General features: G+C 40.2%; 1 protein-coding gene across 1 annotated transcript in view; it reads left to right on the forward strand.

Moving 5' to 3' along the window:
* Nucleotides 1-15278, forward strand: part of dennd2b (DENN domain containing 2B) — a 78032-nt gene that overhangs the window by 50882 nt on the left and 11872 nt on the right. The window contains exons 12-14 of the mRNA XM_059349261.1: nt 1967-2044; nt 4189-4329; nt 4423-4571. Of these exons, the coding sequence (XP_059205244.1) occupies nt 1967-2044; nt 4189-4329; nt 4423-4571 (368 nt within the window). The remainder of the gene's footprint in view (nt 1-1966; nt 2045-4188; nt 4330-4422; nt 4572-15278) is intronic.

Here is a 15278-nt window from a genome sequence, read left to right on the forward strand (position 1 = left end):
ATGGACAAGTGGATTGGCGGTTCTTGAGTGCTTGTGTTCATTTGTGTCTGTGTGTTTAAGTGTCTGGGGTCTCGGAGCACATAATGGTCTCAGAGAGTACGGAGGAAGGTAGATAGGATCAGCAGGAGCAGATAAACCACCTGTGTTTAGGAAGCTGGTAGCCACATAAAAGACTTTCACCTGAGATCCCAGACCAGAGTTAAGGACTAAAGAAACTACAGTATATAAACAACTGTTTTTATCTACTGGGCTACATGGTGGCACAGTGGTTATCACTTTCACCTCACAGCAAGAGTCACAGGTTCAAATCCGGCTTGTGGCTCTTCTGTGTGCAGTTTGCATGTCCTCCTGTCTCCTTTCTCTTCTTCCCACAGTCCAAAAACAAGCAGGTTTAGGTTTAATTGGTGACTCTAAATCGCCCGTAGGAGTGAATGAGAGCGTGATGGTTGTCTGTCTCTATCGGCGTGTTTCCACTGAGTCATTTCTGAGTACTTTTTGGAAAGCGGCTGAGTGTTTTTGCTACGCCCACTAGTTAGTTAGTTCCGCTCGGCCTCTGTTCCCACACCGGTACTTTTGTATCGGCTAACCAACAGATCGAATGTGACTCTTCAGAGAGAATCTTCTCTCCTAGCACCACACAACAATTCTACTCCTAAAAGAATTGTCTCTAGCACTTATTGCCACACTAATGGCTCTTATTGCACTAGACCTTGATTGTTCCCCTGCTAAATGACTAAATGTAAATGTAAACAACAGAACGACGCGGCAAGCTGCCAACTGTTGCCAACTTAGCAACTTTGTCTCTGTATTTAGCAGACTATTTTATAAAAGAGTGACAAATCCCTGGTGTTATTGGAGCCTCGTTCCTACTCTTCTTAACGAGTAGCACCGTCCCAAAGCACTCACAAGCGGCCCAGTCCTCCTGCAGCAGTCTCTCACAGCTGCAGTCAGCAGAGCAGGAGATGTTAACCCCTCAGCGTCCAGTTTGCACCAGTCTGCAAATTAACCATGCATGCACAGAATCACTGATCAGTAGCGGCTCATAAGTACCTACCCAAGGCAGGCACTTTCTGAGCCACTACCTGAGTCACTAACCGGTGAAGTTGGGCGGATCTTGGGCGAATCCTCTCTCCCAAGTCACACCCATAGCGGCTCACGAGAGGCAAGTTTCTTGTTCTGGTTCTTTAAGAAAACTCCAACCTCAAGTTCAGGTTACTCATCATTATTCAGCCTGAGAAAGAAACGTAAAATGTCTAGTACAACCCCAATTCCCCAAAAAGTTTGGACACTGTGTTGAATGTAAATAAAAACAGAATGCAATGATTTGCAAATCTCATAAACCCGTATTTTATTCCCAATAGAACATAAACAACATGTCAGATGTTGAAACTGAGACATATCTCTGACTCTCTGAAATGCTCCAGTCATGATACTGACCTGTTGCCAATTAACCTAATTAGTTGTCAAATGCTCCTCCAGTTGTTTTTCTGATTTGTGCCAATTACTTTTGCAGCCTTTTGTTGCCCCTGTGCCAACTTTTTTGAGATGTGTTGCTGCCATCAAATTCAAGATGAGCGAATATTCCATTGGGAGTAAAATATGGGTTTAGGAGATTTGCAATCTTTGCATTCTGGTTTTATTTACATTTAACACAGCATCCAAAACTAATTGTACTGGGTACTATAAGAAGCACTTGCATATAATTGTGCTTTTATGGTGGAGGTTCAGCTGCAGGATGACTGTAATATCGACTTCTGGCATTTTTTTTGTGCCTTTTCCAGAAAAACTACTTACCCCGGCTTTAAAAGAGACCTTAATCTGTCTCTTCTGAGTCCAACAACGTCTTACTGGAATACCTCTTTAGTTATGTTTTTAATTAGATTTCAGGACGTCTGTGAATTTATCTCTTCATCAGCTCTATTAACAGCAGCGTCCAATTAGTGTCTGTTGCTTTTTTTTCTTGCAGCCGACTGGGAAAGGACCTCGCCTTCCAGAGGTGTACTGTGTCATCAGCAGACTGGGCTGTTTTGACTTGTTCTCCACGGTGAGTTTTCCCACACACACACACACACACACACACACACACACACACACACACACACACACACACACACACATTCTTGTACTTCCATCTTTGTGAATTTCCTAGCAAGGTTATAATAGTTTTGGATTTTTCATTAGTTTTAGTTTTAATTTTGTTGTGAATTTTGGTTTAGAATTCAGTTAGTTTTAATGAGTTTTTAGAGTGAGTTTGCTATTTTTAGTTGAGTTTTTAATTAGTTTTAGTGTTTTTTGTAATGGGGTATTTGTTGGGTTGGAGATTAAAAGAGGTCACAGTAAATTTTGCCTTTATTTCCTTTGTCTGATCTATCTTCATTATGTATGAAAAAGGTGACAAAGACGAAAACGAAGGACATTTTCACTATTATTTAATTAGTTTTGTAACCACACAATACAGTTTCAGTTAATTATCATTATCATGTAACCTTTAACCCTTAAAACAAAGTCTGAAATCTAAAAAAAGCCTTTAAAGAAGTGAGGACCGCCTCAAATGTCCTCACTTTGCAAAAATGTCCTCACTTTGTTGGTTCAAAACATGTCCTGGTCCTCACTATGTAGGAAGTACAAGAACACACACACACACACACACACACACACACACACACACACACACACACACACACACATGTACTGTAGACAGTCGGCTACAGTACACAGTCTGTGTGTGGTGTTGTAGCTGTGGTTAACCGGCCTCACAGCTGAAATAAATGACTTTCAGCAGACCTTCAGCTGAACGTCTGTTCATTGGTAAACCTTATTTCAGTCCTTTTTTTTTACATCCTGATTTCCCAGAGTAATTGTTTCCTTCACTTTTGTCTCAGCGGTGCTAACACAGAGCAGAGCTGTCACTCTGTTTGACTTTTCCAGCCTTATCTGATTACTTATTAATTCTAAGTGAGTAGGTCCAGACTGTTGAAACAAAGTGGCTGCTATGTGACATGAAAATGAAATACCATTGTGTAGTTCAAAGACAGAGTGCAAATATGTTTTCATTGTTTCATAATAATAAGAACTGAGCTGTGATTAAAGGCTATACGAAGGCTTGGCATAACAGGAAAAAAAACTGAAATCTATATTTAGTTATTGAGTCAAAGCAGAATAACTGGGCCATATAGATGAATTTATTTAGGAACAAAGGGTGCACCAGCAACAGATTTGTCTATTTTTGCATCACGGGATATTTAACAAGTAGCAAGAGTGGAAGATAATCTGTCAGATGTCTCCGTTTAGAGAAGAGTACAGCAGCAAACCTGAGACGAAGATGAAAGGAATATAAGTGCTTTCATGGTAAATGGGGAAAGGAGGCCAGTGTTTGATTTCAGAGGGAGTTTGTGTGTGAGAGACAGACAGACAGACAGACAGACGGACAGATAGACAGACAGAAAGAGACAGAAAGACAGGCAGACAGAAAGAAAGAAAGAGACAGACAGACAGACAGACAGACAGACAGACAGAAAGAGAGAGACAGAAAGACAGACAGACAGACAGACAGAGAGAGCCAGACAGACAGACAGACAGACAGAAAGACAGAAAGACAGAAAGACAGACAGACAGACAGACAGACAGAAAGAGACAGACAGACAGACAGACAGACAGAAAGAGACAGACAAACAGAAAGAGACAGACAGAAAGAGACAGACAGACAGACAGACAGACAGACAGACAGACAGACAGAAAGAGACAGACAGACAGAAAGAGACAGACAGACAGAAAGAGACAGACGGACAGGCAGACAGACAGACAGACAGACAGACAGACAGACAGGTGATATCATATGACCTCGAAAAGCAGCGATTCTCCAATCAACTTTCCAGACAGCAGGCAGGCAGCTTGGACCAAAACAGACAGAAAGGCTCTGGGTGGAAATTTCCAATCGCACAGGGATGGAAATAAATTCATTTGCTATTTTTTTTCAAAACAGAAAATGAATAAAGAGTTCCAGACGGTTGCTAACACAATATGTTTCCATTAACTATCGCCATGGTCAATAACCTTGATGACTGTGCACTTCTTATTTTTATATCTTACTCCAGTCAACATGGATAAAAGCTCTGGCTTGAACAGATTTCCAGAGACTTTGTGTGTTGTTGAAATATGTTGAAGGAAAGTGTTTTCTTCCATGTTCAGATCCTGGATGAGGTGGAGCGGCGGCGAGGCGTCTCGGCCGCCCTCGTCTACCCGTTCATGAGGAGTCTGATGGAGTCGCCCTTCCCTGCACCAGGGAAGATTATCAAAGTGAAGACCTTTCTGCCCGGTGCAGGAAATGAGGTCAGAGCTCACTGCTTAAATTATGCATATTAGCCCAAATCATTTTTCAGAAACTGTGATCACTTAAACTTCACATTCTCTGTTCTCATTCAGGTCATCGAGCTGCGGCGGCCCACAGACTCCAGACTGGAGCACGTGGACTTTGACAGTCTGTTCAGCTGCCTCAGCGTACGGCAGGTGATACGAGTCTTTGCCTCGCTGCTGCTGGAGCGCCGAGTCATCTTTGTGGCCGATAAACTCAGGTGAGGCTCCGAGTTTGTTTTAACGTAACTGCATCCCAAATCGGACACCATTCGGCTAAGATTCTATCAACATTTCACATTAATTACTAATATAAATGATCATTTTTACTCTAAACCAGTTGATGGAGAATTCCCAAATTCACACTTTCTTTAATGCAACATTTCAAAATTTTGCATTAAAATTTGCTTTCACTTCAATGGAAACACAGTTGATGGTCTCAATTGCTAGTTTATAGCCTTCTTGAATACAGCATGATGTTCATTTAGTAAGTTTTGGTCCCATTTAGAGTGAAATAGATGAATAGATAAAGATGCCTATGTGTATGTGTATGATTTAGGGCGGGGCTATCTTGTGTTTTACTAGTCGAGGAATCGAGGAATAGCATTGCCTATCCATGGCAATGTGTACATTTAAATAGCCATGAACTATTTTTTGGTTTACTTTAAATTAAGGGACAAACTTGTACTAGTTAGAATTGTTAGTATCGACTTTACACGGGGTGGCGATTGAGCCAGGTGCAGTTAGTTTTACCGGTATAGTTGGTGCCGGTATGAACAAATATGGTGACTTCTGGCTGCAAAAAGACAGCAGAAATGCCAAACTTGAGGCTTCAAAATGGTAGCAGTGGCTACGTTCACTTCTTTATACAGTCTATGTCAGGGATGGGCAACTTAAATGCTGCAGGGGGCCACAGTTTTTCATTGACACTACCACAGGGCCACATATAGGACCAGATATGATGAAACTGCAATTTTAAACATGTTTACAGTGCAGTAACTTATTTCATGCTCAAATGCATGTAAAACAGTATAAATATGAATACAAAAGGTTTGAAGCAAATAAAAAATATCCACTTACTGTGATTTTTTTTTCTTCAGTGCAAGAACAGCTTTAGTTGCAAGAAGTAATTTTGTGCATTTTTACACTGCACTTTTAAGATTTCATGCTCAAATGCATGTAGTTGTACTGAGGGCCACTTTAAGTGAGGATGCGGGCCATATGCGGCCCCCGGGCCTCCAGTTGCCCACCCCTGGTCTATGTTCTTCATATATAATTGCTCAAACTTTTCTTACAAAATTAATATAAGCTCTATGCTCTAGGCCTATGGACTTGTCTCAGCATAGGTTTTAGTTTTCCTTGTCATCCAAATTGAAAATATCTCTTTCAAACACTTTTCACAGAGTGCCAGATTATGTCTATTGACCGTAAACTAATCCTGGCTGATGATGAGAGAGCTGAAAATAACCTTCCTACACACACAGACACATAATAGAAGCATAATGTTGTGTTTTTTGTTAGCTGGGGCTTAAGAAGTACACAATGTGTTGAACTGTGTGATTATAATGTATTGATTAGTATCAGAAAGTCAGTCAACAGGTCAGTCAGTCAGCTGCTAGTTTGGAGAGCAGAAGTAAAGTGGGTCACAGTGATGACTCACTGCCAGAGGAGAAGAGGGCGGGGCCGATAAGATGCGAGGACTCTCCGAGGACTCACTGTCCCAGTCTGTCCTCTCGTTACAGAAAAGAGAAGAGAGGGGTACTTTCAGAGGATTGGATCGGTGGGAGGAGATTTGAGAGGAGAAGTAATCTCTCCATGTATCAAAGCCCAGTTTAAACAAACATCAGTGGGGGCAGTGACTGTGAGGAGAAGGAATGCACTTTCTGTGTGCGCGACTCTGCCCTCGGTGATCTGTGGCTCGACTGTCACCGTTTGACTTACGACGCCACGTTCACTCCCTCCGTATGAGCTACGGCACTCTCTGAGTCCCTGGAGACGATCAGTCAGAGGCTCATTAGGTGATAACATCAAGGAGTCATTGGGTGGGAATCAGGAGGTAACTCACTACAATATTATCATCCTGCCAAGGACAGTAAATTCTGCAAGTTTGTCATATCTTGCACGGCAATCATTTATGATGCAGAGCAGTATCTATGTACCTGAAGATATATGTATTCTTTTGGGAAAGTACTGCATTAATTAATTGTTTCCAGATGATAAATTATAGTAATTCTTCCTTTGATCCAACCATGAGATTAATAATTATTTATATCCATGTTCCTCTCAGGATAAACTGTAATAACATTGGTTGTTTGTTATCTTTTCTGTAGCATCATATCTGGTCAGAATTATAATCTACAACAAAATGCCTGCAAAAATATATTTTCCATCCACTGTACTTAATGTTAGCATGCTAACACGCTAAACTATAAAGGTGACCATGATAAACTTTGTACCTGCTGAGCGTCAGCGTGCTATGAAGCAGAATAACAGTTAAAACGTCACAGTGACACTTAACTTTCTGTATCTTGTTTCTTGCTTTGTAAACCAAAAAAACCTTGATTGTGAGTGGCAGAAATACTATTGTATATTGTCTCACAAACTAAAAATAAAAAATGTTAAAAAAAACAAAACGTCACAGTGAAAGAATGATATGTAAAGTTAAACTACAAATGAATTGGCTAAAAACTGAAATAATAAACTAAAAAAGTGAGTCAGATCTTGATAATAACCAAAATCATTATCAAGAAAACCATAGAAAATGTCTAGATATCAGCTCTTAAATTAAACTCTTATGAGCTATTTTTTGTTGTTATCATTATATTCGTCCAAACAAATGAACCTTTAGTTGTACCAGGCATTAAAATGAACAAGAAATTGAAGAAAACAATAGTCCAATATTTTTTTCCATTACTGTGTATACTGTGTGTGCACGCCTGTATACATACAAGCAGCGCTCCAGTGTTTTCCTTTCTTTTAAAACAGTGACAGGGCCTCTCCGCAGCATTAATAACCTCTATGATAAAAGGGCTTCTCCCTCTGGGGCTCCGGTACAGAATCCATTCCCAAAATACCTTCGCCAGCAGAACACGATGTATGTTTCTTTGCTTTGAAATGTATATCCAACACAAGCAGGAAGCCAGAGGAAGAGCCATGTTAGGCAACAGTTTTCTGTGAGGTCTTCTATTGCTCGTTGCGTTCACTTAACTCTTGTAATATCACACTAAAAAAAACAAAACCTTTTGTTGTTTTTTCCAGAAAGGGTTGCTGCCTCTTCCTGAAAGTCTGCACACACAATTTCTTTTAAGGCGATCACTCAGCATCCAATGCCTGTAATAACAAGTTGGATGCCTAATCAGATAAATTAATCATCAGCTCTGTCACTCAGTAATTGCTTAACTCGATAGACCTGCAGATGCTGAATAAGTTTTGTCAGTTCTGCAGACTTATGTAAACAGCCTCTGTCAGTCCTCAGGCGAGAGCCGGGGACGGTTACCAAGTTGTATGTGCATGTCTGGATTTATCTCTTGGCATGGCAGGGAAATACTTCTGCAGTAAAAGTGTTATTTCATGTTGGATTTAAATGACTTTCTCGGATATGACTCCATTGTTAAAATGATTGAACCCAACCTCATGCCCTACTTTATTGAGTGTGCTTGAAAAAGCACACTATGTGCTATCCACCGGGCTTAATCCTAGATTTTATTCTTCTGTTTCTTCCGTGTTTTTTTTGGTCGACTACTCCTACCAGAGTTTTGGCCGCACATACACTAAATAGGTATCAAATCAACCGGCTCAGCCATGACGAGTGTGCTATGACTTTTCTAAGGGTTTCGACAAACAGTTTTCAAATTATTCGGCAGAAACACACCAAAAAATCCCCCCAATGTAACCCTATGGAAAGGCTAGAGTGATGACATCATCCCTAGAGTGTAGAGGGAGAGAAAAAAATTGTCAAAAAATAAATTTGGAAACTGCGCTCGAGGCTGCAAATGCCACTCTACAGAAATAATTTATAATTATTCGGCAGAAACACACCAAAAAATCCCCCCAATGTAACCCTATGGAGAAGCTAGACTGTATGACATCATTGCTAGAGTGTAGAGGGAGAGAAAAATTTGTCAAAAAATAAATTTGGAAACTGCGCTCGAGGCTGCAAATGCCACTCTACAGAAATAATTTATACATAGAAAACTTAGGAAAATTGGTCTTCTCACTCACATTGGTGTGGTAAAGCTGAAAGAGTTATAGTTTGGGCGTAGGACGCACAGATGATCCACCAACACCACCCACAGCCTCATAGACCACCATGGTAAAAAGGAGGGAAAATTTCTGGAGGAAAGCAGAGGTACCAGTTTCTTCCGATCGCTCTAAAAAAACAACAGTTTCTTCATTTTTCTTCACAAAACACATATGAAGACGTTCAGGAAGAACTCAGGATGCTCAAAGTGACAAACAAACACACCAACACCTGCTTTATTATCTTACATGACTTCCTTTTCTTTTCCATTTTGAAAACAGTCCAAATTGTAATCTAATAATGTATGGGTGAGAGTCAAGGGCCAGAGTCAAGCACACTCAAAATGTATTTAATTATTTTAATGAGAACTGCCACGTTCAAACTGAAAATATGATACATCAAACTTAACCCAAGGCACTTACTCTTACTCTATGTTTCTTGACTTCATCCTTGCTTGTGTTGTATTACCTCTCATTTGTACGTCGCTTTGGATAAAATCGTCTGCTAAATGACATTGTAGATTGTAGAATATAATATTTGATTGCCCTGCTACAGGAGGTAAATGCTGGGAGAGAAGTCTGTTTGAGAGAAAGAGAGAGGGGAAGTGAGTTTCTGCAAAGACACTCTCTGGTTTCCCTTTAAAGCTGTTAATTTTGTTCCCCATCTGTGCCAATAGCTCAACTCTGGTATTTGAACTGCGTGATAAAGTGAAGTATCCCATTTATGTTGAGTTTGTGGTGCACTTTGTTTTATTTTTTGGAATAACACAGCAGTCTGGAAGTGAGTTTTGGGGGTCTGTGGAGCTCCAACATGTTTTGCAGCTGCAGTATTATGATCAATGGTGTCTGCGTTCCTCAGACAGGTAGAGAGTTATTGCCACCGCTGCTGGCATTTTTCTAATCAACGAGCATGGCAGCATACTCGTTTCATTTAGTCGTCCGTTATTCTCAAACGCTCTCTGTTACGCGGTCTGCAGAGCTGGCACCGACCCAAAACCGCTTTTAACAACTTAACCGGTTTCCCATGTGGTATTTAACTCACGGGCAGGGTGAAATCCACACACTGTAAACATGTGAAATGTTTCTGTTTTTCAAAAGAGTCAAGAAAAAGAGACTTGGCCATTACCAGAGCCCGGCCAGCTGATTTTTACATCAGTGTCATTCTGGTGAATGTTTACACCCACGCGCAGCCGCTCACATACACACATGTGGACACTCATATACACAAACACCTGCACACATTCATCTGCTCTGGAGACGGCGCTGATCAAGCTCAGACGTAACTGTGGTTTAAATAAGAACATGTATTGGGTTTCCCGTCGGGAAGCCATTTCTCATTGTAAAATGGCTTCTGCTGTTGCCTTCTGTGGAGCTTTGGAGTCGGTGGCTGGAGATCCTTAAAGACAGGAAGTGAGGGAAAACCATTTGGGGACTGAGGGAGCAGAGAACATTCTGTTAGTGGATAAAAATACACCCCGTGCAGCTTGTCACAGGAATCCTATAGGTCTATAAGTACTCTGCTGTCTCTTTATGTGATTTCTAGGTGTTATTTTGAGCTTGGGAAGAGCTTTAACATTGAAGAATACACTCAAAAAAATGTTTTGTTGAATGAACATCATTTTATTATGACAAGTGGTTGCACAAAATAATTTTATCTGGATCGAGATATTTTTATCAGAACCTGGTCTCACAGGAATCCGTGAAATAGCCGGATTCGCTTAACTCAAAATCCGTGGAATAGCCACGGAATCACTCAAATTTCCTTGAAACTGACACAGATTTCGCTACAATGCAAGTTAATGACAGTCATATCCCGTGGCTATTCCATGGATATTTTTTGCTATTGGTTTGTTCCAAGTCACGTGACTTTCAAGGTCCCGGCGGTCAGAACAAAAAACATGGCGGACAGTTCTCTCATTTTTAGTGAAAAAAATCAATATTTTGACTTAGTTTCTGCATAAAAATGAATTTTGATCACATTTCTAGCGAGAAATATATGTTTTATTTTCTAAATATTCACTCAGTGAATGTACATAATCACTTCGTATGTTGGAATAGCCACGGGATATGACTGTCATTAACTTGCATTGCAGCAAAATCCGTGTCAGTAACACGGAAATTTGAGTGATTCCGTGGCTATTCCACGGATTTTGAGTTAAGCGAATCCGTGGCTATTTCACGGATTCCTGTGAGACCAGGTTGCATAATTCTGACAATATATGTTGAAATTACATGTATTTTAAAAGTGGAGTTAAATAACACATAATTTCTATTAAAATATGCTTAAATAATATATCTAACATTTACTACGGGTCAAAAACACTTTTTTCAGTGTGGTTTTTGCTGAGCTTTGTAGCACAGCTGGTGTCTGACAGCTGTATTCAGTCTAGTCGTCTTTGTCCTCTCTGTCTCTGTCTCACTGTTCTCCATGCCAGCGCTGCTAGACACAGTGCAGAGCTTCAGTAGAGCCGTGAAGCATGTGGTGATACAGGCTTTTGTCTCCTTCCCTCTCTCCGCCTCGGACACTGAAATTTTCCCTCCTCCTCTGGGCTTCACAGACTAAGCCTCTGGATCCCATGTTTCCTGGAGTATGTGCCAGTTCAGCCTCACACACACTAAACCAGGGCTGGCAGACTTACCAGAGCTAATATGTCAGGATTAGCTCCCAAACCTCAGCTCTGCACACAGACCTCACCTCTGAGGAGGTTCTTCTCTCTCTTCCCGAGAGCGGAATCATAAATCTATATGACTTTTATGTGTGTAATTAAATTGAAATGAATCTTTGAATCTTGGTTGATGCTTTTGTAATGTAATTTTTGCGAACTTGCTTTTATAGTCTAACATGAAAGTGTGAGGGAAAGTGGGCACTTTAAATGTAAAAGTCTTATTTTCCAACCAATCCAAACATATTTCGTTGCTAACGAATCAGTCAAAATAAGCTTTACTCTTTCAGAAGTTATTCTGAATCACCGGCATCATCATTTTGGGGGGAAAGCGTACTTGTATTCTCTGGTATATATACTAGTGCACAGTCATGAGAGAGTTTTGTTTTTTCATCCTTTCTGGTTAATTATAAAATCTTGAACTACATTTTGATAAGATAAGATACAACTTTATCAATCCCGAAGGAAATTCTGGTTCCAGATTGCTCCAAAGTTACAAAAATAATTACAAAAACAATCATAATATAGGATAATATAAGAAAAAAAACAATGAACAAAACAGGTAACAATATATAATATAAATATAAATATAACAATATAAAATAAACAAATAAAGTGCTTATGACATGGCAGGATGTAGTAGACAGATAAATTGCACATATTATAGTCTGTGCTGTTAAATATTCTATTGCATATGATGTTAATTAGTCAGCCCGATGTATTAGCTTTCCTCCCTGCAGAAGAATATTGAGACCAACGTTGCATTTGACTAATTAGAAGCCCTTTCGAGTGTTTCGAAAGCAAGATATGATATAAAACTTCCTCTGATTGGGGTTGAATCCAGGGGCGCAGATGGGATTTTTGAACTGGGGGGACGAAGCTGTCAGCAAATGATTTCAACTCAGTTAGCTTTTTTTCCACTCCATGCCTTCATTTTGCAAATTCTGTGGTGGACTCTGCTAACACATCCATGTGCTATTTTTTGAAAGCTACATGTGTTTGCTTTTATTTTGAAGGCGGGTTTAACACGTTCTTACTGTAAAATCTTATGGTGTGTTTAATTTGCACTGAAAGTCTGAACTTGGAGCTCAAAACATAGTTGAAAATTCTGACATTTGTGTTGACCTTGAACGCACCATAGCCTGCCGGACTCTCGATGTGCTGCAATGTAAATAGTCTAACTAACGGAACATTAATCCTCTGTTTTACCAGTGATGGGATCACTATGAATCTGGGGGGGACATATCCCCCCGTCCCTATAGTGCCATCTGCGTGCATGTTTGAATCATGCCAATGCAAAACCAAGATGACTGCTATTGATTTTCTGTTTTTAGAATGGGTAAATAAATGCTTTTGCTCAGCCCCTTTCAGTCTCTGCACCATGAAAAAAGTAAAAAATGCCATAAATGGCAATTTCCCACAGCTGACAGTGACTCATTAAAATGATTTTATTTATTATTCTCACCTGTTAGTGGACCAGGAGCCCTCAGATCTTTTTGTTATGACCCATGTGTGGTCTAAAGGGCCTTTAGTTTTGGTCTGGGTCTAACAGGGGGAACGTCCCTCTCTCTTTCCAGAGTTGAGTGGCAACCTCTGCAGAGTGCAGAGTGTTTTCATTGCAAGTTCATCTTCTCCCAAGAGTGTGTGGTTTGGGAATGAGTGTAATTGATCCTTTTGGTATCAGTGGTGTGTAGGGCCGCGTGTAGCCTGTGGCAAAGTTTTTCTGAGATCTGTGCCCCATCACTCCCTGTTGGAACTCGTCAAGCCCAGGAGACGGGATCTGTTAGGAATTACCAAGCCCTCCTCAGGCAAATGGAAATCAGAGCGGCCAAAGCAAAGCTGCAAGTGCTTCATGGTATGAGCGATCTGAAAAAAAAAAGGCCTTAAAAGACTGTGGTTATTGTAGCCTTTGGGTTTTTCACTGGTGTAATTCTATTTAACCCTGTCAAGAAAACACATTTTAATCTTGGCAATTTGACTCATGGGAAGTTAAGATGAGAAGGCCCAGTGGCAAACATGCAGCCTGAATGAATGGAGTGGAAAAGTTTGTGGGAGCTTTGTCATTTATCTCAGCACATTGATTAGTCCTGATCTCCGCGTGCGTGTTCTCTGTAAGCCGAAACTCAGTGTGAATGAGGTCACATAAAAGGGAGTGACTTGTGTTTACTCGGATGTTCTGTCTGCTGTTGATGACAGCGACCGCGGAAAACATTCCTCATTAAAAGTGTATATATCTCAAGTGGGGGGTGCGTTTGCATACCATGTTTGATCCCTGGTCTTGTTCTTGATCCATACTGATTTAGTGCTGCGCTGTGTGTGTTTGTGTGCATGATTGGACCCACAGTTTATTTTCACTCCCTTTGTGTACATGGACTGGACAGTATGTAGAGGACAGAGGGGAGGAGGGTCAGCCACTGTCAACAAGCGGCGGATCGTGAGAAAGACGGGCTGCTATTTGTGATCTCCGTTTTATACCGCAGCTGTCGGAGTTAAACCGAATTGGTTCTTTTTGGTATTGCGTCAACAAGCCTCCAGCTTAACTATAGCAACATGTCAGAGTCACGCCAGCCCTGCAGACAGAGCGCACTCATGTCACAATCATGCATTTTATTGGGCTCATCCTTCTTCGTTGTGGTTTTTGTGGTAGACGGTGTTAAAATGTAAAATAAAAGGGAGAAGTGCAAAAAAGCTTGAGGCATTCATTTGTTCAGGAGCTGTTGAAATGGGAAGTCTTTTAGAGAAATCTTTGACAAAGTGTTAGAACAGTTTGTTGGATCCTTCTGCTGTTCATGTGAGCTGCAGGAAGAACAAAGTGTCAAAGCCAGAGTACATACGCTGTGCTGTGACGTCTCATATTAAAGTAACTGTTTCAAGGAAAAGAGGATCAAGTATTCATTTAACCCCTTAATGGATGGATGGATATTCAGACATCTTTTTTAGAGGGGATAGATAAAAGGTCAACAGTGTATGGCACATAGAAGTGATTACATCATCTGAAAGATTAATTTGAGATGCAACTATTAAGTGATAACATTTTGTATGCAAAAGATCAAAGGTTATCTTTTCTGTGACATCATGATTCATGATCATGATATTCTGCATAAACACTTTTCTGGCTGTTATTCAACACCATGACTCATGCATATGCATATTTCACATTTTGTCACATACTGAACTGGTGACTCTAATTTTGGATCTCCACTTTATAAATGTGACATTTGTTTAGATCTTCTGCGCTGGCGGGTTGAAGAGAAGTGTGAAGCCTCCATTCTTCACCTAATAATACACAAAATAATTTAACTTCTGTTTAATTTTTTAAAAGTATTTTTACTATAAATATTATGAGTCTGGACGGAAATGGAGACCGTAATTCTAGTTTTGTGCTCTAGCTTCTTCGATGATGTTTTATTTTACAGATCGTGAGTCGTATGTTTCCACTGCAGTTGGAATAAGCAGTTATTTAGGTCATAAATCAGAAATAAAAACCTATAAAATAAAATAAACTGTAATCTTTGGGTAAATACAATTTGTTACACATTTTTTGGTGCTAAATTGCTGGAAAAATCCCTCCAAAGTTCCACATTAAAACACTAAGACTTTGAGGAAAACCAGAGGGAAAAAATCATGCTGTGATTTGGTGCCAAAAACCTTAAAAATCTGACATTTTGAACATTTCGGCAAGAATGAATTTTTGCAGATTGCATGGTAAATACTTCTGTTGTCAATATACCCTGGAAAGAATTCCCAAGGTCTCCAGTTTGTGGTTGTAAAGTTTCATGAGGCTGTGATTATCCAGGAGGTCACAGCAGCTTATTTTATACACTGAGGTCAAGTTTCAAGAAAAGCTCTCACTACAATGAAATGCTTCCATGGGGACCAACATCATCACACATGAATAACACTGACACTGGCTCACTGAATCCACAACTTTCAGCTTTTCTTGTCTTACCCAATTTATGCAATTTTATGACTGTTAAGGGACCCCAGTGTGCAGAAATATTCAAATTAAGTAGGTAAAAAACACAT

This window comes from Centropristis striata, chromosome 2, assembly GCF_030273125.1.
Source record: "Centropristis striata isolate RG_2023a ecotype Rhode Island chromosome 2, C.striata_1.0, whole genome shotgun sequence".
Lineage (NCBI taxonomy): Eukaryota > Metazoa > Chordata > Actinopteri > Perciformes > Serranidae > Centropristis > Centropristis striata.